This window comes from Dermacentor variabilis, chromosome 9, assembly GCF_050947875.1.
Source record: "Dermacentor variabilis isolate Ectoservices chromosome 9, ASM5094787v1, whole genome shotgun sequence".
NCBI classification, from domain to species: Eukaryota; Metazoa; Arthropoda; class Arachnida; order Ixodida; family Ixodidae; genus Dermacentor; species Dermacentor variabilis.
In genome coordinates, this window is record NC_134576.1 from 144497397 (window position 1) to 144519990 (window position 22594).

The 22594-nt window shown below is 47.2% G+C and overlaps 1 protein-coding gene across 4 annotated transcripts in view; it reads right to left on the reverse strand.

Annotated features, from left to right (window-relative positions):
- The window catches only part of LOC142557728 (ectonucleotide pyrophosphatase/phosphodiesterase family member 3-like), a 107893-nt gene that overhangs the window by 32270 nt on the left and 53029 nt on the right, over positions 1-22594 (reverse strand). For 2 of the 4 annotated variants that reach the window (XM_075669774.1, XM_075669773.1), the window contains 7 exons: positions 21678-21710; positions 21492-21585; positions 19610-19676; positions 9131-9302; positions 6297-6416; positions 4231-4340; positions 404-651 (listed from right to left, as the gene is read on the reverse strand). In XM_075669774.1, coding sequence (XP_075525889.1) covers positions 404-651; positions 4231-4340; positions 6297-6416; positions 9131-9302; positions 19610-19676; positions 21492-21585; positions 21678-21710 — 844 coding nt within the window. The remainder of the gene's footprint in view (positions 1-403; positions 652-4230; positions 4341-6296; positions 6417-9130; positions 9303-19609; positions 19677-21491; positions 21586-21677; positions 21711-22594) is intronic. The other 2 variants (XM_075669776.1, XM_075669775.1) reach the window with 1 other exon arrangement.

Below are 22594 nucleotides of genomic sequence, written 5' to 3' on the forward strand. Positions count from 1 at the left end.
GCGTCACGATACAGCGGCCCATTCATTTACTGCATAATCACTACGGCTGCGACAAAATAGTGCAGCCCTATACAGTTCCCCACACCCGGCCCCTTCCTCCTCCAGAAAAAAAAAGGAAGAAGAAACGCTTATATTTTACGAGCAACTTTGTAATACCTAGCTGATTTTCCTTTGTCGTGACGTCACAATACGGTCGATGAGGTCCGGCATTGTGAAAGCCATTCTTTAAAGTATCAAGTCAAGATATGTCACCTAAGTGTTTCCTAACCTTCACACTTGCTAGGTGTCATGTTTTTACGTGCGAGAAGCGTGTGGAAGATTATCTACAAATGTATATAGCTTCAAAAACCGCGCTGCCTTTCCTTTTTCTGCATGGTCCTGTATCAGCGATATCTATACTTGCCATGGTCGGAGACGACAAGCAGGTTGACGCATCCGAGCAGGCGCCTCTCCTGCAGGCCGGCCACCAGCCTGTCGAGCATGATCTCGACCAGCTCGAGCGCCTCGTCCACGCCGGCCGAGTGGGGGCCGTGGGCGTGACCCGCGCTGTCCGGCTCGTTCACGTACAGCGTCAGCAGCGACGGACGACGCTCGGCCGGAAGGTCCAGCCACGCGAGCAGCACCTCCACGCGCGTCTGCCACGGGACCATCCTGCGGCGAACGATCAACGGGTTCGCGAAACGGCGCTTACCATCAACCCCATCCAAAAGACGTAATGGACCGTCTGCGGTTACGCCATGTAGACGTCTTGTAGGCCCTTTCCTATATGGTCTTGCCGTTATGAATACAGGTTACCTGTGGACAAAACTGATTAAGCATTGGTTTATTTGATACCACACACTTCAGAAAGAGTTGTTCGCAGAGTCGATAGAGTTTATTCAACAAAAACTGCGAGTCTATATAAGTACAAAAGAAATCTAAAAGGGATCCACGCAACAACTTCATAAAATTGAAAACAATTGTCACGTTTCCCATGTAGGGTTTAAATGCGTATTTGCGAAGGTAGCTCGCGGCTGCTGGCATGTGCATAAATGGCCACCGTGAACAGCGCAGGGCGTCAGCATTCTCGGAGGTCATGACACGGAGCACGACGCGTGAGTTTTTTGCTCCCTTACTTGCGTAAACCAAGACATATAATTATCTGTCTTTTATAGCCACCACATTAATATTTTCTTTGTATGTTAAACATGTAATAACTTGAACCGGACAAGGTGCCAGGCGAGTTTCTTGAAGTACTATTCAGAGGGAAATCGGGCACCTGAGGTGCGAAAGGTCCGACTGGTCTCGAACGTGTCTCGGCCTACATCATAGCCATGACCACACAATTAAGCTTTCTTGGAATTTAAGTCTTCATGAAAGGAAAAATTGCCATACATTCGTATGCAGCACGAAGCTACAAATGAAACCCACACGGGTTTCTCAGACACAAATCTTCGTAGTTGAAGAAAGATTCGTCCTGGCCTGGGATTCGAATCCGGGACCAACGTCCTTCCGGGCGGCCGCTCTACCATCTGAGATAACCAGCAGAACGCAGCGCGAGGGCGCATTAATCAACAAATCGAAGCACAAGGACAGTGAATATAGCGAATCAGTTCAGCGGAATTCCGCAAGGTGGAGGAAGGACTAGGACGAATTTTTCTTCAGCTACGAAGCTTTGTTTCTGAGAAACCCGTCTGCATGGGTTTCCGCTGTAGCTTCGTGCTACATACGGGTGGACGTCAATTCTTCCTTTCATGAACCTTCCTCCACCATACGGAATTCCGCAGAACTGACTTGCCGAATTTGTGTTCATAGTAAGCGTTGGTGATCTAATGATGCACTTTTAATTTACGATTGCTCAGTCATTATGAAAGGTAAACAAACAAACGTACAACTGGAAACGATTGAATGTTTTATTCAGAAGGCTTCAGGTATATCACAGAACGCGAGGTACATGTAAGCCTCACTTCTCGTGTCACCTGACAGTATTGCCACCGCCAAAAACGCGTGATGTATGAGGATTACGCTGCAGCCGGGCTCCCCTCCCGCGCTTTCCTCTGGACATGCTGCGCCATCTAGGGCAGCCGCCGCGAAGTCAGCGCGTGGCGCGTGTCTGAATGTATATTGAGACGAGATTGCATGGAGGAAGGAAAAATACAGGAGGGTGCATTACGTCACGAAGCCAGCCTTGGAAAGCTAACGCTCCGTGAAACCTCAGTGGTGGCCCAACACGTGACCTCTTTCGTCGAGATCACGGAACAAGAATCTAGGTTCCCGGTAGCCATACCAGTAGTTTTTATTCGGTGCGCGCTTGTTCGGCGGTCCTCCCGTCGCTCTGCTTGCAAAGCGGGAACACTAAAACCAACCGCGCACTTTGACGTGCGATCACGTGTTGGACCAAGACTTGCCCAGCAGATTTCTACTTCAATCGCGTCGCGGTATGTTCCCTCCTGTTTTTTTTTTCCTTCCTCCATGCAAGATTGTTTGAATATATATACAACGTGGGTTTGACGCCACCAGCACCAAGTAAATATGAAAGGATATTCTTTTGTCACTGAAGAGAGGCACATGCCGAGTGGCCTACACCCAGTGTCACATATCCGGCGACTTAGGCTGGCTAGATACAGACGAACATATCTATCGCAAACTGGGTGACGTTCTCAAAGAATGCTAATCGCACATTAGACATGTCCGAAGGTTGGTTCCCAGCCCGGTGCACTCGGCACAGTAGCCCAATTGCAAAGAAGAATGCAAAGTGAGGTTATGCTGATGATTGTGCCATATACAAGAATGTAGAAAATGATTGTGATGTTCGTAGTTTGCAGAATGATCTAAACAAAATTCATGCTTGGTGCATTAAGTGGGGCATGTCTTTGAACAATGCTAAATGCCAACTTGTGTCATTCACCCGTAAACGCTTTCCTGTGAGATCAGTGTATAAATTGGACGGACTACTTCTTGAAAAGGTCCAACACTACAAATACCTCGGGGTCTATTTTTCAGAAAATTTAACATGGAACAGACATATTGAATACTTAACCTTAAAATCATCTCATATACTAAACCTTGTTAGACGTAATTTTTATAACGCCCCCCAGAAAGTAAAAGAACTGCTTTACATAACAAATGTTCGTCCGGTACTCGAATACGCTTGCCAGGTATGGGACCCTCAAAGCTCTAAACTTATAGAAAAGCTCGAACGCGTCCAAAACCGCGCTGCAAGATTTGTTTCTGGTAATTACAACTTCCGTAGCAGTATTACATTACTTAAAGAGGACCTTGGTTGGAAAACACTAGCACACCGCCGATTAACTGCAAAATTAGAACTTTTTTTCCGAATCTACTTTGATCTCACGGGAATAAACAAGAACTTGTACATTTTCACTACCCACTTCATCTCTAAACGATGTGATCACGAGCTGAAAGTCCTTGAAATGCGCTGTCGTACTGATGTCTACTGTAATTCATTTTTTTCCGCATGTTTCCGCACACTGGAATAGGCTTCCCAGGAGCATTGGTGAATGTAAAACGTGTTCAGAGTTTCTGTCTTTATTGTCACGCAGTCTGTCGTAGTATATTATCCCGTTTTCTTTATATCATTTGGCTGGCATTGCACTTCATGCGATAGTGTACCCTTTCCATTTCTGTCTTGCAAATTTGCACCGCATTTCACTGAAGATCGTTTTGCCGTCGAGATGACTCACCGATGTTACGTATTTTGTTACTTTTACCACCTGTGCTCTGCTGTATCAAGTTTTTGTCACATGTTCATTTTTCTTCAATTTGTCCCCCGCCCCTGCAATAATGCCCTTGTGGCGCTGCAGGTACTTGTATAAATAAATAAATAAAAAATAAATTAGACCATCCCAGGGACCCATGTTGGCAAGGAAAAATGTTAGATATGCAAGACAGACGAACATGCCGCAAACTGGGTGAACTTCCTAAAGAATGCTATATGATAGCAATAATAAAGAAATTACACCCTTTGCCACGGATGGAAAGTGTCAACTGGGAAAGTAATAATTTTGTTGCCCAGATTGTTCTTGCAAGCAAAAAAGGGGTGTGCTGCCCCACTTCCTTATAATGGACTTTTAAAGCGTTGACTCAAGTGGCGAGGTTCTGCGATAAACGATGCTTCGCTGCATGGTCGTAGCGAGGCCGCCTCTGGACAATGAACGTCGTGTCTGTCCTTCGCACCTGCTAATCTAAGCTGACCAATTAAAACTAGATGAGTGACATGACATGGCTCACTCGTTGTACTTGAAGAATTCGCTGGGCCGCGCGCCCATGATGTCCACGTCCGAGCCTGGCCAGAAGAACGTGGAGGCGCGCTTCCCTTGTTTCTCCGCTGTCAGCCATATCTGCGTCAGATTTCGCAAGCTCACTCAGTGAGGCTCCGGAATACAAAATCTAGTAGCACACAAACAGACGCATGATGATTTGTTCAAATACTGCTCTGCATGAATTTGTGTTTATGATCACAATAAATTCCTGCACAGTACTATTTGACTGAAGCGTATATGACACAGATCAAATGTGTGAGTGTACGGAAAACCGCGTATAGACGTGATGAAATGCCAAATCTACCGAAATGTTTTCTTCCGATCAACCAAAATACACGATCAGTGGGTGAACACGCATTATGCGCGGCTTCCATCGCTGGTTTGATCACGAACCACCTTACTTACTCACAACGGTGAACGGGCCATCACGAGGAAATTTGTCATTGTGTTGTTGTATATAGCTTTTTCTTTGATATTCGTCTCAGAAAGGTTTGCACTATTTGGGGTTTATCTTTTCCTCAAACAATAGCCATCTACCCTTTGTTAGCGCTGCGCGCCGGTCGGAACGGCATGCACGCGTGTACTTTCACGTCACGAACGGCATGGGCCTATCAGCGTGAGATAACGTCCTTGACAGGAAAGTTGCGAGTTCAGGGTGTTAAAGAAAGTAAGTACACGCAATATGGATGACGAATATTGCTCAGCGACAAGATAAGCCCCGAGGTGCGATGATTCTACGCCTTACAGTCCGCAGTGCACCTCACGACACCCATGCTACGACGTCTCCACGCGGAGCTAGCAGCGACACAGGACGTGCGAACAAGAGAAGGCGCCTCCAACGGAGTTGAAACGGGATCTTTCCTTCTGCAAAATGGCACTCCAACCCAATGCACCACCAGGAGTTGCGTGCGGGGCGACAGGCAAGAGCAGCAATGTTTCACGAGGCATTCGTTGCGGCGCGCGGTATACGGTGCACGAGACTGTCGTGAACAAGCACCCTGAATGAATGCCGGCAACACGAAATGCCTTGCCTCACGGCTGCGCCATGTGTCGCATCTTCAGCTGAGTTGCTTGCGTCAAACGGAAGGAGTGAAAAGGGGGAAACACGAAACAGGCAAACACCAAACAATCTGCTTAAAGCACATGCACTGTAGTTTTTGTCCATAACAATAACGACTACAACAAAAGACGACAACCAACCAACGTGCTTCCCGAAAGGTGCTGAAGGCGGGACAATTGATTCGACCGACGTGCTAAGTTGCGATACAGAGCTATCTTTGGACGAAGGTGCATTCATACTTTACATTGGCCCACCTACGCGCAGGATGGCGTATCGCGCGCTAGGCAGTGGTGCATCGTTGTTAAGTGATCATAAAGACGACGACAGCATGACTGGAACTCCAAAGACGGCGAGTCTGTTCACACGTTGCGTTCCTAGAAATCAGTCCTCGGTGGGGGCGGGTGGCTTTCTTTTCTGGCGACTTTCTTCCACCAGGGAAACATACGGTGGTAATAAACACGGTGACAGCTGCGGCAAATGCCACAAAATTCACTGAAGTGCCCGTAACAGCTATATGTGTATTAAGAGGGGAAGAAATACTTGAAATTTATGCGGCACGTATGTGCGATAAACGCATAGTGGCCTCCTGCAGACTAGTGGCACGTACACAAACATGGCCTCCTATACCCGGCAGCGCGCTCGTGAACTCTGAGGCAATGTCAAACGCTGGAGTCACGGTCACGTGGTCCAGACGTTTTGCCACCAGCACATGACTTCACAGGTAACTCGTTCGGATGTCTCGGCAAGGTATCGCCATCTACCTTTGTATAAGTCTGACCAGTATGTGTTTGTTCTACTAGTTGGCTTAAGCACAAAATAGGCCAACACAAAGACGACGACGACACAGTTGGAAGTGGCGCAATACCAATAGAAATCATTATCATCATTAGCAGCAGCGTCTGGTCGCTTCTGGCTTAACAGTTACCGTCAGACACTCTTTGGGACCATCCCACAAGCATAGGTGCGCTACTCACAGGTTCTGCTTCCCACCACCGCGAGTTGTAGGACTCGATGTTTCCGACCCTGAAGAGCGTCTTGAACTCGGGATCATACATCTTGTTGTCCACGATGCCATGAGATTCAGGCCACAGACCCTGCAAGCCAACCAGACATAGTGGCACTCTGTACACTAGAGGCACGTACATAAACACGGCCTCCGATACCCGGCAACGCGCTCGTGAACTCTGAGGCAACGTCAAATGCTGGAATCCCTGTAGGCACCGCTATAAACATCGAGCACGCCACCTTTAACGGGCTTCCGTTCTTTTGGATGCACAGGCGCCTGTGCATCCAATGTGCCTTCTCTCGTACTCGTGTTTTCCTGCGCTCAACCACCTTTAGCCTAAGCAGCGACCCCGCTCAGAAGTCCATGGGCTACAATAAACCGAGGGAAATAGGCTTGAAAACTGTCGTGTATAGACAGTGCATATATTTTATATATCCAAAATATATTCAAGCGGACTCGAAGCCACGTCACATGGTCTCCTCAAGAACAGCACCCAGACGCTTTAGCGAGTTTCGCGCCACGAATGCGCTGGCTATGTGCCACTCTTCAACGAACCTCTCGCCAACTTGGGTTGCTCAGTACGTGGCACTGAGGGAACAATTCTCAGCTTCCACAGGCACCGGCGCGCCACGCTTCTCGTCTCAGAGGCCACGTGCGGACTTCTCGGCAGCGCCACTAGATGGCGCAGCGTGTCCAGAAAAAAGCCCGACAGAGGGGCCCGGTTGCCGTATGACGCGTTTCTAAGCGTTCACACACACCGGCGTGCCACGCATTTCGGAGGCCACGCGCAGACTTCGCGGAGGCGGTGCTAGAAGGCGCCGAGCGTTATTACGGAGGCGCTAAATACGAGTCCCGATGCAGTACACGCCTCATAACTCGTTGGGACGGTAGCAATACGTTGTGTTGCTATAGTGATTCGATGATAAACACATTACCATCGACAGTAATCCTGAGATGGGCTCTGGCGAATATTTTGCATTTTTACAATGACAGAGCCTGTTTTTTGGCACGAGTTTTTTTTAATATTGAAATATAAATAAACACAGGAAACAGGAATTCTTTAGCGAACACCTGTATTTCCAGTAACGTCTAGAGACTTCTCATAAGTTTGACCCATCCTTTTTTGTGACCATTTTGTAAGAAAGGCGTCCACAAAACAACGAAATCGCCCCAAGGGTGCCACAACCCGTCGTTATCCTCGTGCACAGAGTCGTATCTAGAGCAATGCAAAACAACCTCGAAGCGGGCGTCAATGTCCCGGCGTTAGCGGGTGTCGCCTCGATGCTGTTACGAGGCATTAAGGGCGATATGGAGCGACAGAAGACTGGGCATCGTTTGGGAGAGCGCATCAAAACTGGTTACGTGGGAGAAGTGTTCGGTGTCCCGTATAATTAATTACGAGTTGAAAGAAAGAAAAAATCGACCGAGCGGCCGCTCCGGGTCTCCCTCGCTCAAGTCACGCACGTGTGGCAGCCGGCGCCGGCTATTATCGTCCGCTTTGTCTAATAACAGGTTCGACGACTGCGCGCCCGCCTAATTCATGCGCGAAAGACTAATAACCCGACACGCGGACCTACAAGCGCACCGCCCTACTTGGGCGCATCGCAGAGCCCGCGTTTCGCCATGGCCGAAGATCGAGTTGTTTGAGCCTCACGGACAACACTGATCGACGGAACCGGCATAGATGCTGAGGAGGCGTAGCCGGCAGGGGGCATATTTATAGCCTCGGCTGTAGCCCCCTTCTAATGAACCGTGGCCGACCCTCCTCTACGTCGGTGTACACACATACGATATCATATTTGACTGAACTACAACGCGGCGCAGGGCACTGAGGATATTAATATCAGTGTAGTCTGCCTATATGCGGCCAAATATGTGTTTTCAATCACGAGAGCTGCCGCGCTAGAACTTTGTTATAAAGAGACGGCCAATTAACTTGTGCTTTACATAGCCTTTGCCAATGTATACACTTACCATATCCACAGATCGAGCTGTTTTAGCGTTGAATTTGAAAACGCTGATGTGCAACAAAAGGCGCATTCGCGTGTGTGGGCCGATCTATAAACGTCTATCTTCTTCTAATGAGATGTGATCTGCCCTTGTCTACTTAAATGTCTACATAAGGCTTCACCCTTTATTGCACACGTAAATAAAGCGGCGTCTCAATTGCAATTGGCAACGCTTCGCCACACCCTAAAAATTGAGTTAACTTAGCGTTTTAGACAACATAGATTAACGATGCCAGCACATTCAAGATGCGTATTTGTAAACATACGGGGCGCTGCGACGATAGCTGCTCATAAAAATCAGTTCGAGTGCTCTCTATGCTTATAATTTTTGTAGTCAGCTTAACCTTCTCGTAAATTTGACCATCGGCTGACTATATAAAGTCTACAGGTACACAGTCTTTAGACAAAGGTGGTTACCAAGTCTTCCTTCCAAGTATTTTTTTTGGTCTATTGGGATCCGTAGACTAGAAGCGGCTGTTTGCAAAAAAAATTTGCAGACAGTATACGCGACAAAAATTGTAAGGTCATAGGTACTTAATGGATTTGTCGAAATTTTTTTTACGAGGAACTGTCGCTTAAAATTATAAATAAGAGAAAAATATGCTGATTACCCGCTAATCTTCGGCAGAATACCTCATAACTAAATCTTGATCCGAATTTGTCACATAGCCTTTCGATAGAACTCTGCGGTTGTCCTATAGCCTCACTGCGCCTTTCTCAATCAGCGTTTGGCCGTCGGCCTCTGCAGGTGCGGCTCGGCTGCTCGGTGGCTGCGTAGCCCCAGCGCACTCACTGTGACGATGGTGAAGTGGTTGGGGAACGTCTTGGTGGGGAACACCGGGCGCATGAAGGGCGCCTTGACGCCGCACTGGGAGAGCCGCTCGAGCGAAGGGTTCAGGCCGCGCGACAGGTAGTCGGGCCGAAAGCCATCCAACGAAATCAGGATCAGCGGCGGGTCGGTGAACCTGCGTCGCATGCGCCCGCATTGACGTCACTCGCTCTTGCGCGCGACGTCACAAGTGCTAAGGAGCAGTGCTTTGGGCCAGCCGCTGGGCATACGGGGGCATTCCATATAAGTCGTGCCAGCAAGCGAATACACCAAGTTTCGAAAAGGTCCCAAGAGTTCTGGCAGTCATCTTCCCGACACTTCGTCCAGCGGGTAGGGTGTGTTCACGCGTGCCTCAAAACGACACGATGCGCCGGAAGAATGGTCTTGAAAAAGAACTGCTTGGACCGTTCGACGTTAGTAGAAATAAATTTGCTCGACGCGTGAGTACGTCGGGTGTGACGATGCAGTACTGTGCGACTCGATAATTCGTTTTCACGAGTGCACCTAAGGCTGATCCGTTTGTAACTTGGGCTTCACTGCACGCGTGAACACGAATGCTCGATTCACATAGTAGTGCAGGCGTTGGCTCATGGGCACTGAGTTCACTAAGAATGACCATAAACATTTGTCTAATTATAGAGAAATTTGGCTTCAGTACACTACCCGAACTTGGCTTTTTCAGCGCCAATAAAGTAAACAAAAAATGAACGTCCCAAACACAACTTATGTGGCTTGTGAGAGTTGTGACGAAACCGAGTGCCACGTAGAATCACACTTGATCATGTAGGAAGGCCCTATTGCGGCACACATCAAGCCCAATATCACAAGGGGTGTCGTTCCACAGTCTTCATAACGTGCCTGCGTTTCCTTATTTCAATACTTTTCTTACTCCGTAATATCACTAACGCTTTCTTCTCCAAGCTTAGTGTTCTTCAGAGTCTGAAGAATTCTCAACGATTGCCCCCTCTTACAGAGTTTCTTTGCTGAAAGCTTCCAAGTTCCGCAGACGGACGAAGTGCGCGATAAAGGGGAAGGGTCGGGCCCTCGCAAGAGGGGGGAGGGAGCTGCGTCTCCGGCGGAGTCTCCGCTGCGCGCGGCGCGGTCGAGTGCCGCCGCTGGGAGCAGAGATCTGTCGCGGCGTCGTGTGTGCTCTGTTCTCGCGTGCGCAGTGTAGAAAGTCGCGTGATGTCAAGTTTCGGAGACGCAGTAAGGCTGTAGGCAGCATGAAGTGTTCCTCCTAGCTTTGCAATTTAGTAGCTAATATAAGGCCGATAAAACTGCGAGCCTTCCTTCTCATAGATGTTTAGTAATTACAGCGAAGCTGTTTATGCGGACCCTACGCCGTGATTGTCGGCGTTCGCTAAAACTATCGTCGTGAGCAATGGATCGAGCGTCGTCCTCTTCTCGCACAGCTGGCTCCGTTGCCGCTCGTCATTCCAGCGTAGTACTTAACTTCTCGTCTGTCGTCGTAATGGGCGGGCCGCGTTTAGGGGAGTATGAGCCATTGCTTAAGGGGCTATCAGCCATTCATTATCTTACGTGACGGACAGATTTAATTTTGAAGCACGCGGCTGTGGCTGTGAAATGTAAACGCTGTCATCTGCCTTCAACTCAAGAGCAAGCAATGCAGGACTCAACGTCTCCAGACAAGGCACTGCAAGCGGAGGAGGCACACTGAGCAGTGCACACACTAGAAGCGACTACACAAGATCAAAGGGGTAGAAGAGAGAACACAAAATGAATAAAAAGCAATCAGACGGTTTTCATTTCACGCCGGACCTTGCTCTGATTACAAGCGCGCAAGGAAAGGGAACAGCAACTTGCACGCAAAAAAAAAAAAAGAAAAAGCACGGCAAAACACAGACAGAAACCTCACGCGCAACAACAAACAAAAGCGCTGGGAGAACAGAAAAAAAAAAACAGGCACTTCTAAATTATGCTCACCACACGAAGCATGCAAAAGCGAAAATGAGGTGAAAGAACGGTGAAACAAAAGATTTACAACATAGACTGCTTGCGAAGTTTGACTTGCACAGTCTAACACTCGGTGTAACTAACAGCTTCGCTGTTCGAGCATCTCCACGAACTGGAAAGGGTGGTATTTTTTTTTTTTTTTTTTTTGCTCACGCAATCAATATTTCGTCTTTCGGGCAAAAATGCAATTTTCTCCCTACGTGCTTTTTGTCCATTTGCCTCATCTGCTGCTGAAATCTGCATATGGTCTCAACTAGAAACTGGTGTCATTCTGGAACTCCATTCTAGTTGGATGCGCCTGGCAATTTCACCGGCTACAATTACTTTAATTATTTGGCATATGTGCCATAACCAAATCTCAACATGGTTTCAGAAAAGGATATTCTACAGTAACACAACTAGTCAAGGTAATTCACACTTTTGCTTCTTTTATTGAAAACAACAACATAATTTATTTAATCTTTCTGTATTTTAGTAAAGCTTTCGATAAAGTACCTCATTCCAAACTAATATTTAAAGAGCCCCTCAACAGGACCCGTAGCAAATTTTGGTTATACGTTGGAAGTTGTTACGTGTCCTCTAGGGAGCGTTCTGCCGCAAAAGAAAAAAAAATTAACGGCTCATTAATAGCCGAGATAGAAATATTTCAGTGTCGCCCGCATCAGTCCCAGACTGATCCCTCAGGACCTAAATAAAGTTCTTCATACCATACCATACGAACCCATGATTTCAGCAGGCGGGCTCCACTGCTAAGCACGACGCTCTCTCCACTCACCCCGTCTAGCCTAAGCAAGCGAAATTCCTTCCCTGCGTTATTCCATACCGGACCTCGAGGATCGCACGACGCATACGTCGCAGGCCTCGCCTTCTTTTTTTTGTTTTTGTTTTTTGCTTCTCGCTTTTTTTTCGGCGCTACGCACTTCCGCCGACGGCGTCGCGCGAGCTGATGTCTCGTTCGCGCAGTGCACGATTTTGCGCGCTGTGCACAGGGAAACGTGGCTAGCGGTATAATTCAGTGCTACACAAATACTGAGGCAGAACAAGCAGAGCGTGATCACGCGCTGGAACACGGTAGAAAATGGCATAGTTTCGGCACCTGCACACGTGACTGCACGACCGTGGGAACAAGCAGACGAAGCGCAAGTACATCTCTCTTGTTTCGGTGCGAAGCAAAACAATAAACACGCAGACATTCTGTTTGTGTGTTTTATTATTTCTCTAAACTTCAATTCGTCAATTCAAGCAACAGATCGCACACATATGTCTTGAATTATTCTCAAAGTCACGTGTCACCACGAGCGATGTCACACTGAGGATACGATTACGTAGGCACAGGGGCACGATTACGTCATCGTCCGGCTTGGAGCGCGGCGGCCGCGAGTAAAGATGGAAAGGGCGTTCGGATTGAAATTTCAGATCTTTCCGCGGCACGTAGCGATGTAATACTTTGCAGACACGATTGTTATCGCGCAATGTATGCTCTGCGCTTGTCAGCTCAATATGGCCAGACCTGATGAGGGGCCCTTTAAGCTAGAAAAACTATGGTACACCAGAACTACTTGTTTCTTGGATCGCTGAATGGTTAAACAATCGCGAACAGCTCGTGGATGTAGGTGGGCATCACTCGGCCTGTCTTCCAGTCTCATATGGGGCACCACAGGGAAGTGTATTGGGACTTTTGTTGTTCCTCCGGTATGTGAATGACGTTATTGATGTTGTAAAACCGGATGTTCAAATAAAACTATTTGCAGATGATTGTGTCTTGTTTAAAGAAATTACCCACACTAGTGACCAATATGATATGAATGATAGCCTCAGTAAAATTATCTATTGGTGCACTGAATGGGGATGACCTTGAATGTTGAAATAAGTGTTTTTCTGCCCATTTCACACAAGAAAACATCTTTCTATTATAGTTATATGCAAGGCTTTTCTGCACATAAAGAAGTTTCTAACTACAAATAATTGGGTGTCAGCCTTTGCAGTACCCTGTCCTGCAACCTTCATGTGCAATACATATCTTTCTCTGCTTTCCGTAAACTGCGCTTTCTCAAATACAAGCTTAAAGGGGCCCTGAACCACCCCTCGGGCTTGGTGAAATAACATAGTCCGCGGGTAGCATAACTGTTGTGAACATCTCAGCCAAGTTCTGCTGTCGTGCGCGGTCCGTGCAGCTCGCAAGCGGAGCGCGAAGTCACCTTTCTCTCAAACGCTCTCGTTCGAAAAACCCCATGATCCTCGCGCTTTTCCGTGTGCTCTATTTCGTCACAAAGCACACTCCAATACGCGGCTGCTATTGGTCGCTGCGCTCGGCTACAACGCGGCCGCCGCGAGGTGCCGCCACGAGTCCAGTGGCTAAGCGCACTGCGGCTCTCTGAGGACAGCCGCGTTTGGCTTACATTTAGCGCGGTATAGGCACCAAATCGGAAATTTGAACTGCGCTCCACGGTGACGTCTCCGCCGTAGCCTTCGCACTGCAAGGCATTGGAGGAGGAAGGGGAGCACAGCCGAGGCCGTGTTTGATTGCTGATAACTCCGCTTCTGCTGAACGCATTGAAGTACTTTTTGCGGCAAAGTGGTTCTGAAATAGCCTATCTTCACTTCAAATGTATTTATCCACTTCGATAAAAAGTGGTTCAGTACCCCTTTTAACACGTCCCGTCCTCTGTTAAACTACTCGCTTATTAATACTTAATTCGACCGAAGCTCGAGTATGCCTGCATTATCTGGGATCCCTACGCTCAACGTAACATGAAACTTGAAAGAATCCAAAGACAGGCTATCCGGTTCGTTTACAAAAAAATTTCGACATTCGACTCTCCAACTGAACTAATGAGGTCTAATAGTGTTACTACACTTGAATCGTGTTGAAAAAGATTACGGCTCGACTTTCTTTCTCAGTTAAAAACATACTGGTACTCGACCCGGTAATATGTGCGAGTTCTCTAATAACGAGACCTAATTGCCAACATCACCAGAATGCTCCAACCCCCTATTTTGCCCGAACCAACCTATTTAAGTACTCTTTCTTTCTACGCACCATTAATTACTAGAATGACTTGCTTTAATAAAAGTTGTATCAGCATTATTACTGTATTGTTGCAGCATTTTGTTGTATTAACATTGTTTTACTTCTTGTGACCTAATCTTGTATTTTATCCACCCTGCATAGATTTCGTGTCCGCAGTATGCATTAAACAAACAAATAAATAAATAAATAAATAGGGTGTTCCAGCTAACTTTAGCTAGAGTTTGAAAATATGCCGATGCACTCTAAGACGACGTGACCAAATGCGTGTTGCTCATTGCTCATTTTTGTATGCAGTGTCTAACGCTATTTTTTAATTTTGCTTAATTCGATAATTAGCCCAGATTAATTAACAAAGCTCTGAAGCATCCAAGCTAGGAAAAAAATTCCAATTAAAAATTTGCAGAGCGGTTTGCAAAACGTCCGAATAAACAGTTTCTGTCTTTGTATAATAAGTATTAGTTTTTTTTTTCATTTTACTGCGGATGCTCGCGAAATACAAAAAAAGAAAAGAACACCACGTGACATGCTGGTTGCGCGCCATGATTGCACTGCTCCCAAGCGTTCCGCGCACAAACGAACATATAGCAACTATAGCCGTGTGCGCTGTCGCTGCGTCTGCTTATCGCTGTCGTGAACCGCCGCGAGGGAAGCACATCGCTGGCGTAAATCGCACAGCCAACGCCTTCGTCACTGGAAAATAACCATGGAGCGCTTGGCAGTAAACAGCTCTTTCTGACAGTTCCGTGCGTGACTGTCCCCCTAGTCATCGCAGAGTCGCCGCATTAACGTTCTCTGCATTTCCTCGTTTTTTTTTTTTACATCCTTTCTTTAGTTTTAGCTGCGTCCTACTATACAGTGACTGGCTCACCGAGTTCGTGAATTAGGAAGAATAAAGGCACGCGCTGCTCTTACGACTCAAGCCACGCAAGCCCCGCCGTCATTAAGACCACTTCGCTGCGGATGCGCCGGTGCAAGCCTCTCCGCAGAGGCCGCCGCCCCGCGTGAAGGTTAGGAAGGACCGGCGCTCGGTTTCCACGCGACAACCTCTCGACGATGCCTCTTATGACGTGCACGCGCACCTGTGCGTTGGCTTTCCCGGGTCAACAATACTTGACATTGAATGCGAGCTCTTTCCCAGCGCTATGTTTTTCCGTGCGTGTGCGCGTTATGTCAGAGTTCAATGTACGTACGGTCAATAAGCATAAAGCACGAGTTGTTAAAGCACAAAGGAACGAGAGAGAAGACGGTCGCATCTTTGTTGTACGTGTAAGTATAATATATAAATTGGCATCACCAGAGTTGGGTAACTTATTTGTTAGTTGTGGGACATGGTAAGCTTGGCCTTGAAATAGAGCGGCTACTACAAAATCTTATCCAATAAAAATATGCAGATCTCACGCATTGTGGGAATCGATATAAGCGAAGCTTTGTCTGCTGTTTGCGTTCATTGAGGTTACTTGGCGGTGATATATTTATGGCATACGGCAGCCGTGACATGATGTGAAATGTTACCTTCCCTGTTCCGCTTGTTCTTGTCGTTCTTGCTCCGTTCGACGCTTTATGCGAGGCTTCGTCTCCTCGGCACTAAGTGCACACTTCAGTGCCATTCTGGGTTGCAGCGTTGTAGCTCACAAAACTGCCTCCTCTCTCTATTCCCTCGCTAACATTCTCCCCACCGCCTCCTTCTACTGTCGTTTCTGTTGCGGGTGAGCACGGAGACAAGCGCGGCAGCTCCTGCACTGCAGTTGTGGGGGGGTCACGCCTATAGTTACGGCGTCCAGGGGGCATTATGCACGTACGACGCGGCGCAAATGTTGACACGAGCTTCTCAGATCGTCTTTCCTTTGTGCCACGCTCCTGTCATGTACCAACGCGGTAGCGTTAAGGGCCCCGTGTCGCAGAAAATTTGGAGTACGCTTAAGCTTCGCCTTTAAGGGAAGCTGAAAGCTTTTCCAGAAAAAAATGAGTGAAGAGCAGTACGCCGTGGTTTTCAACCCTCTGAATTCGAATATCGCATCGAAATTGAGCGAAAGAAAGCACGTGTTGTAGCACGTGTATAGAACCTTCATCAACGCGCCATCCGCAAGCTACTCGTAACCGGCGAATTCCGTCAGCTACGTGAGATGGTCGGTTTCTCTGTGTGCGAGAGAAGGGGGAGCGCAGCGTCCTGGCGTGAGCAGACTTTCCAACAAATGCAAACTTTACTCTTGCACTGCGTTATGGTAGCTGCATGTAGGCTGTTTCACAACACACGTGCGAATAGAAAATTCACGGCGCTTGGCGATGAAACCTGCGTCAAGGGTGGGAGATAAACATGCACCTTCCGTTCAGCGTGCTAATTTTTTTTAGGAGAACCCAAAGCACGCATTATTGATAAACTCCGGTAGTAATCGTCACGGAAGTGGTTAGAGAACAACACTGTTGTTCTTGAGCGCTTGAAGTTTTTTCGCTTCACAGCAGCGTCCCACTTAGCTGAAAGCTTCTTGTCTTGCAGGAACTAATGGAACATCGAAACATCGTCGCGGCCTCTGGTGTTCGTGCAAGCGTAGGCTGCACAGAACGCCGGCATGATCGGCCTACAAGTTCAACTGATGCTGCGCACGTCAACTACCACTCCTATATATACACACAAACAAAGGAATGTAGGGTCGAGCGAAGCAGATTAGGACGGCACGCACGCAGAAATAAGCCCGGTCAGGCACGGTCGCGGAGACTGCGAAGGAGCGGAACACCAGTGTTGACGTCACTACGCCGCGGTTTCCGGTCTCCGCTCGCATCGTCAGCGTCAGCAGCAGCGCGCGGCGCTCGACGGGGGGGGGGGGGGGGGGGCGGAGCTACAGCGCAATTTTAACCTACGATTGCGTCGCTCCTAAGTGAAAAATCCCCCCAAAATTTTAGCTTCATGGTTTATAAGGTTCCCGCATCCGTATATGAGCGTCTTATTGAATTCGACAGACTCTTCAGCTTCCCTTTAAGAGTGGAACGCTATAGCATTTAAATATCCCTGACTGGTTCCCACGCTTCCCGGCAACTGAGGCATGTGTAACCGTAATGTTTACCGGGAAACGCTGGCCGCGAACGCTATGCAAGAAGGCGAGTTTTTGTGGTAAAAACACGGCCTCTTGCGTGGGCAGCGACGCAGTAAAATACGATGCAGCGGACGTGAGCGCCCGCTGGAGGCATTGCAAGGAACCGGGCGCACAGCTCCATGGCCCCCAAGACACCCGTCGCACCGGCGCGCGCAAAATGGCTGACGCCGCGGGGCCGGCTTGTGTGTGTGAAGACGTTTCTTTGAGTTTTCGCGCAACATAATTATGTTTTCTCGTATAGTGAATTACAATCCGAGAGCTATCATGTCTGTATGTTGTGTGCAAATCGTGGTTTACAATTTTCTACGTATTTTAGCTTGAAAAATTCTATTAGTTCAGTAAGTTTCTTGCGTCACATGGAAGGCCTAAGTAAATGTGGTTCCAAAATCTGTTTATCAGTACCGACGCCGGCTTTGCTGCCACGCGAGTTTTCTAGCGTATAACCACAACCGCGCTGGCCTTCCACGTGGCGCATGCGTTGTCTCACGAACTCATTCCTCGAAATTTCGAAAATAACAGCTCATAAACAAATGTCATGCAACAAAACACCAACAGCGCATGTCTTTTCCTTAAAGCGAAAGCTTTACTAACCTCATCGAGCTGAGTTTCGCCGCGAATTTGACCATCATTTGCCCGCAGCTGCGCCATACATAGCCTTGGCAACGCATCACGTGACTCGCCGCACCGAGCTCCGCCGGCTTGTCGCATACGCTCCCCGCAGCTGGGTAGCGCTTGACCACGTGGCTCGCCGCGCTCGCCTAGTCGGTGCGAACTTGGTCATGGATGAGCGAGGCCGGGTCGTCGTCTTTGAGCATTGCGCGGGAGCTGGGGGCTTTAAGCCGTCGTCGCCACGCGGCGCCACCCCGCGGATATCGCCCGGCGAGCTGCTTCACTGGAGAAGGTCCGGAATCAACAGGCGTCGTACCGTCGAGATCAATGTAGCGACCGCGTTCGCAGCCCGTTCGACGCTGCGCATGTTCGCGACGTCTCTTTGCATGTCTAGCACTTCCGCTTTGCCTGTGGCACAATAGGCGTCGCAACGTCGAACGATGCGTGTCTACCCAAGCTTAATCACAGTCATGTCTATCCACCGACCTAGGCACAGCCGTCATATCTGGCTTAACGATGATTGTATACCTAAGTATAATAATTACAGCTAAATCAAAGGTTAACCAAGTGAAACCGAGACTTAACAAGGCTAAACCAAGCTTTTGCTTTGCATATGCAGGGTTAGGTGAGTTAAGCCGCAGCCAATTTCTTGTGACATGGCCACGTTTCAACCACGTCCCGACGCGGCCGGCGTTAGCGGCGTGCAAGAACACAGCGGCAGCGGAAAGTCGAAGAAAGAGGCAAAGAAGGCTTCGCTTTAATAACGAGTGTGTTCAAGCGCACACTATTTCGGCTGCTTTTCTTCGCATTACGAGGAGCTGCAACGGCCTCCACGCAAGTGCGAACCAAATGTCGCTGGCGCATTCGAATGCACGCAAAATGACGAAATACCTTAAGAGGGAGCTTTAGCTCGTATGCTCCTATCTAAATACATGTAAAAGGAGAATTCGTTTTTCTCGGCAACCACTGCACCATATATGACGGGGTTTGTTGCATTTAAAAGAGAAACTTAAAATATAGTGACTGTTGGTTTCGAATTTTCGATTTAGGTCGTCAATTTTTTATTAAATATTGGCAAAAATCGCAAATTTTCAGAAAACGAAACTATCAAGTTTACAACTCCGTAACTCAGCAAGAAAAGATGATATCGCAATTCTGTGAATTGTACCTAATAGCACATCTAAAGCGCACATATTTGACATCTTACACATGAATCTCAAAAAACTTATTAATATGTAATGACAACTTTTGCAGAACCCTAGTAAACAACGTAACAAAGTCACGTATAATGTAAAATGACATATGAAATTAATCCGATTTGAATGATCTAATGCATGCCGTTTACAGAACCGCGATATCTGTTCTTGATGCAGAGCTATTAGTTTGTAAACTTCGTGCTTCTATTTTTTTCAAACTTCTGAATTTTTGAGAATCTTTTTAACATAATTCAAGCCCTAAATCAAAATTCCGCTTTCAGCAGTCGCTAGAATTTAGCTTTCTCTCTCAAATGCAACAAATTTCATTAAAATCGGTCCAGGGGTTATCTCAGAAAGACGTTCTTGCGTTTTTACATATATCTGAATAGGCCGCATCGGAGATTGGCATGAGCTAAAGCTTCCTCTTAATTCGGCGACCATTGAGAGCTTCAAATGAAATATATGGCGATTAAGAGAAAATGCTCGATTTCGATGCTGACCCTCCAGCCAGTTCGCGTTGTTTATGTCCTTAAGAAACGCTCACCCTTCAGGACAGACGTCATCCTCGGTTATGCAGGGTAGTCGCTGCCATTCCGAGTCAAACAGTTCCTCTGGGAAAGGCACACAAACAAGAACACGGGACGTCAGTAACACACGAAATAAAGAAAACACAACATCGGACATTCGCGGTTTGTCTTGAAGCTGTGTGTTACAGCAGCACCTTTAGCGCAACTTATCTCGACATTGCAGAGCGCACGCTCACCAAACTCTCAGTTTAGTGAGCAGTGAGAAACGACTCTGCACACCGCAGGAACAAGCTCAAGTGAGGCAATAATGGTACCGTGCGAAAGCAAAGGCGCAAGCTATGTGCTGACTAGCATGTTTGAGCAATTTGATGTCATTCAGCATTTGGTCTCTCCAATTTTTCTAGTTGTCCAACAGTCACAGAGCTGTTTCTGGAAGTTTTTGCATTACAGACTTCCGTCTCTCCTTGATATTGGCGGTTGCGGTTCACTGATGTCCTTAAATCAGCTGACTCCAAACCTGACTGTGAAACTTCGTGTTCCTGAAATTGATAGAGTTTACCATGCCATGCAGGGGAAATAGCGGTTATGAGAAACGCTGACTTTGAAACAAAAGAAAGAGAGGAAGAAGAAAAAACTCTTGAGAACAACTTTACACTAGTATGATCAAAGGTTAGTTCAATGTAAGCGCACAGTATTGCTGACTTGTACCTATTACGAAGGCGCCAAGTTCGGCTGAAATTTCTGAATTCAAGTAGCAAAAGCTATATAGAAGCGTTCTAGTTCACATTCTACGCCTTTTCGACGTCTTTCGTACAAAGATTGCGTGCGCATGTCTTGATGGCTGGTAAACAGTTTCGAGAATGTTAGCCTAACGTCGATAATGCGGAAATCTTTAATACTCGTGATTTCGTTATTGTTTCGTTTCTTAAGAATTGTTTACTCTATAAACACAAGCTTCTCGTTCTCTTGATGATTGCGAAAATATAGCACGATGAGGCACATGCTCCTGGAAGCTTTCGCCGTAGTTTCTTTTCTCCAATGCACGGAATAAAGAAATTAAGAGAACTTACGTTGGAGGTGGACACAGTGTGGATTTGGTGAAATGATTACCAAAGGTGCCGTTTGCCGATGAAGCCGGGTGAAAAACATAACTTGCAAAATAATGCCCGCATTTTCTCCGCAATAAGGAACCTTACACGAAGAAGCCCGCTTTGGCGATGGTCACTGGCTTGCACGACCCTCGCGCCCTCGAGTTTTCTGTGAGTGCGTGCACGTGTGTGCGCATGTGTGTGAGAGAGCGATATCTAGGCTGGTGAGACTGATTGCGAGACTGGTGCACAGCCGGATGCAGCATAAGGATGCCGTACACGTGCATGCACCGTATTTCGGCGAAGCGCGATCCTTTTGCTGAACTCCACACCGATCGTCTCAGCGTCCGCAAGTGTATGGTGGTCTTACTACAAGTGGGCTATAAGGCAGCAGTTGTGGAAAAAAATAGAGAAATATTAGATGCGAAAGCGCGCGCGGACGCTACCTGCAACATTAGAACAATTAACGATAGATCGGTGCTGTGGAAATCCTCAAGTTAGAGGTATAGAAGCATGAAAGGGGAAAGTTATCCGCTCTCGACGCTCCCAGCTTTCAGCCTCCTGTCCATCAATGTCGGTACAGTGACTGACCCTCTCGGGCGTAATTCCCAAGCGTTCAATTTTCGGACCGGCTCGAATTTTCTTCAATCATCCACAATGATTCATTTCTGTTGAACGCGTATTGGTTTCTTTGTTGCCCCATGATATGCAATCATGTCTGATGGCAGGTTTCTCTTTCACATTGTCTGTCACACCGCAGCTGCAGGTTACAACAATGAATACCGGATGTCTGCCTTCTGTTGAAGCGTACCGGACAGATTTCCCTGCTGGTCCTTCGTCCTCTTGCCCGTGTGCAAACCGTGGAAGTAGCCACCCAAGAAGGAGGATACCAGCAACACCACCGCCTGCGTGTGGTGAAGCGTGGGGGCTGGAGAACCGATCTAATTCTTCTGGGAGAAGATTGAGCATTGATAGGAGACGGAGTCGTGCGACTTACCAGCAGGCAGACCGCTAGGATGCGCTTCCAGCTCTGAACGCGTGCATACAGGAGAGAAAAGAGAGAAAAGGGACACACAAGCTGATAAGATATTTACTTCATACCATGCCTTTTTTTTTCGATTTGCCCTTCGAATCATGTTTCTACTAATTTATTTCTTATCTTTCCGTTTATTCAAAAATGTGGGTCTTTGTTCGCAAACTTTCCCGTAATTGTAATCTATATATAGAATGTTCCACGTGCAGCACGCACGCTCTGTAAAAAAAATTTGCGTTAGCTATATACACTCAAATGAAACAGAATTAATCATTGTTCTTAAAAAAATACGTCCATAAAGAACACCCGCACAACCTCCGGCTTACCACTTCTAACAAAGAAAAGTTTCGCACTAACTACGGTTCACAAGAACTATCATACCAGGTTCCTGACTTCTTGAATACACACGAAACAGCTATGGCCGCTGTTACAGAAAGTGTCTCAGCACCAGCATTTAAAAAGAACATAAACATATACCTTCTTGGCACACAATTTTGAAATGCTTTCCTTTTTCTTTTTCTCGGGGTGCTAAGTAAGCAGGAACTGGTGGTTCAGTTGTGAGTATCGTTTTTCATTGTTCCTGTTTCATTGTTTCGGCCGATTTCTTTTTTTTTTTTTGTACTTCATGACACAGATGTCGTTCGTTTATAGTTGTGCATTTCTCGCGATACAGATTAGTCTGGTTCAAAGTTTTTGTTTTTTATTCATTGTTTCCAGTGCGTTCCACTGATTTATGTTGAAAGTTTTGTTGACAGGCAATGTAGCAATTATTACAGTTATGTTGGGTGATGGGTTTGGGGAGTGGGGGGAATGGGGCTGACACTCTGTCAGGCATTAATTGCCTTTTTGTCTGTCTCCTGTTTTGACGCCTAAATAAAATA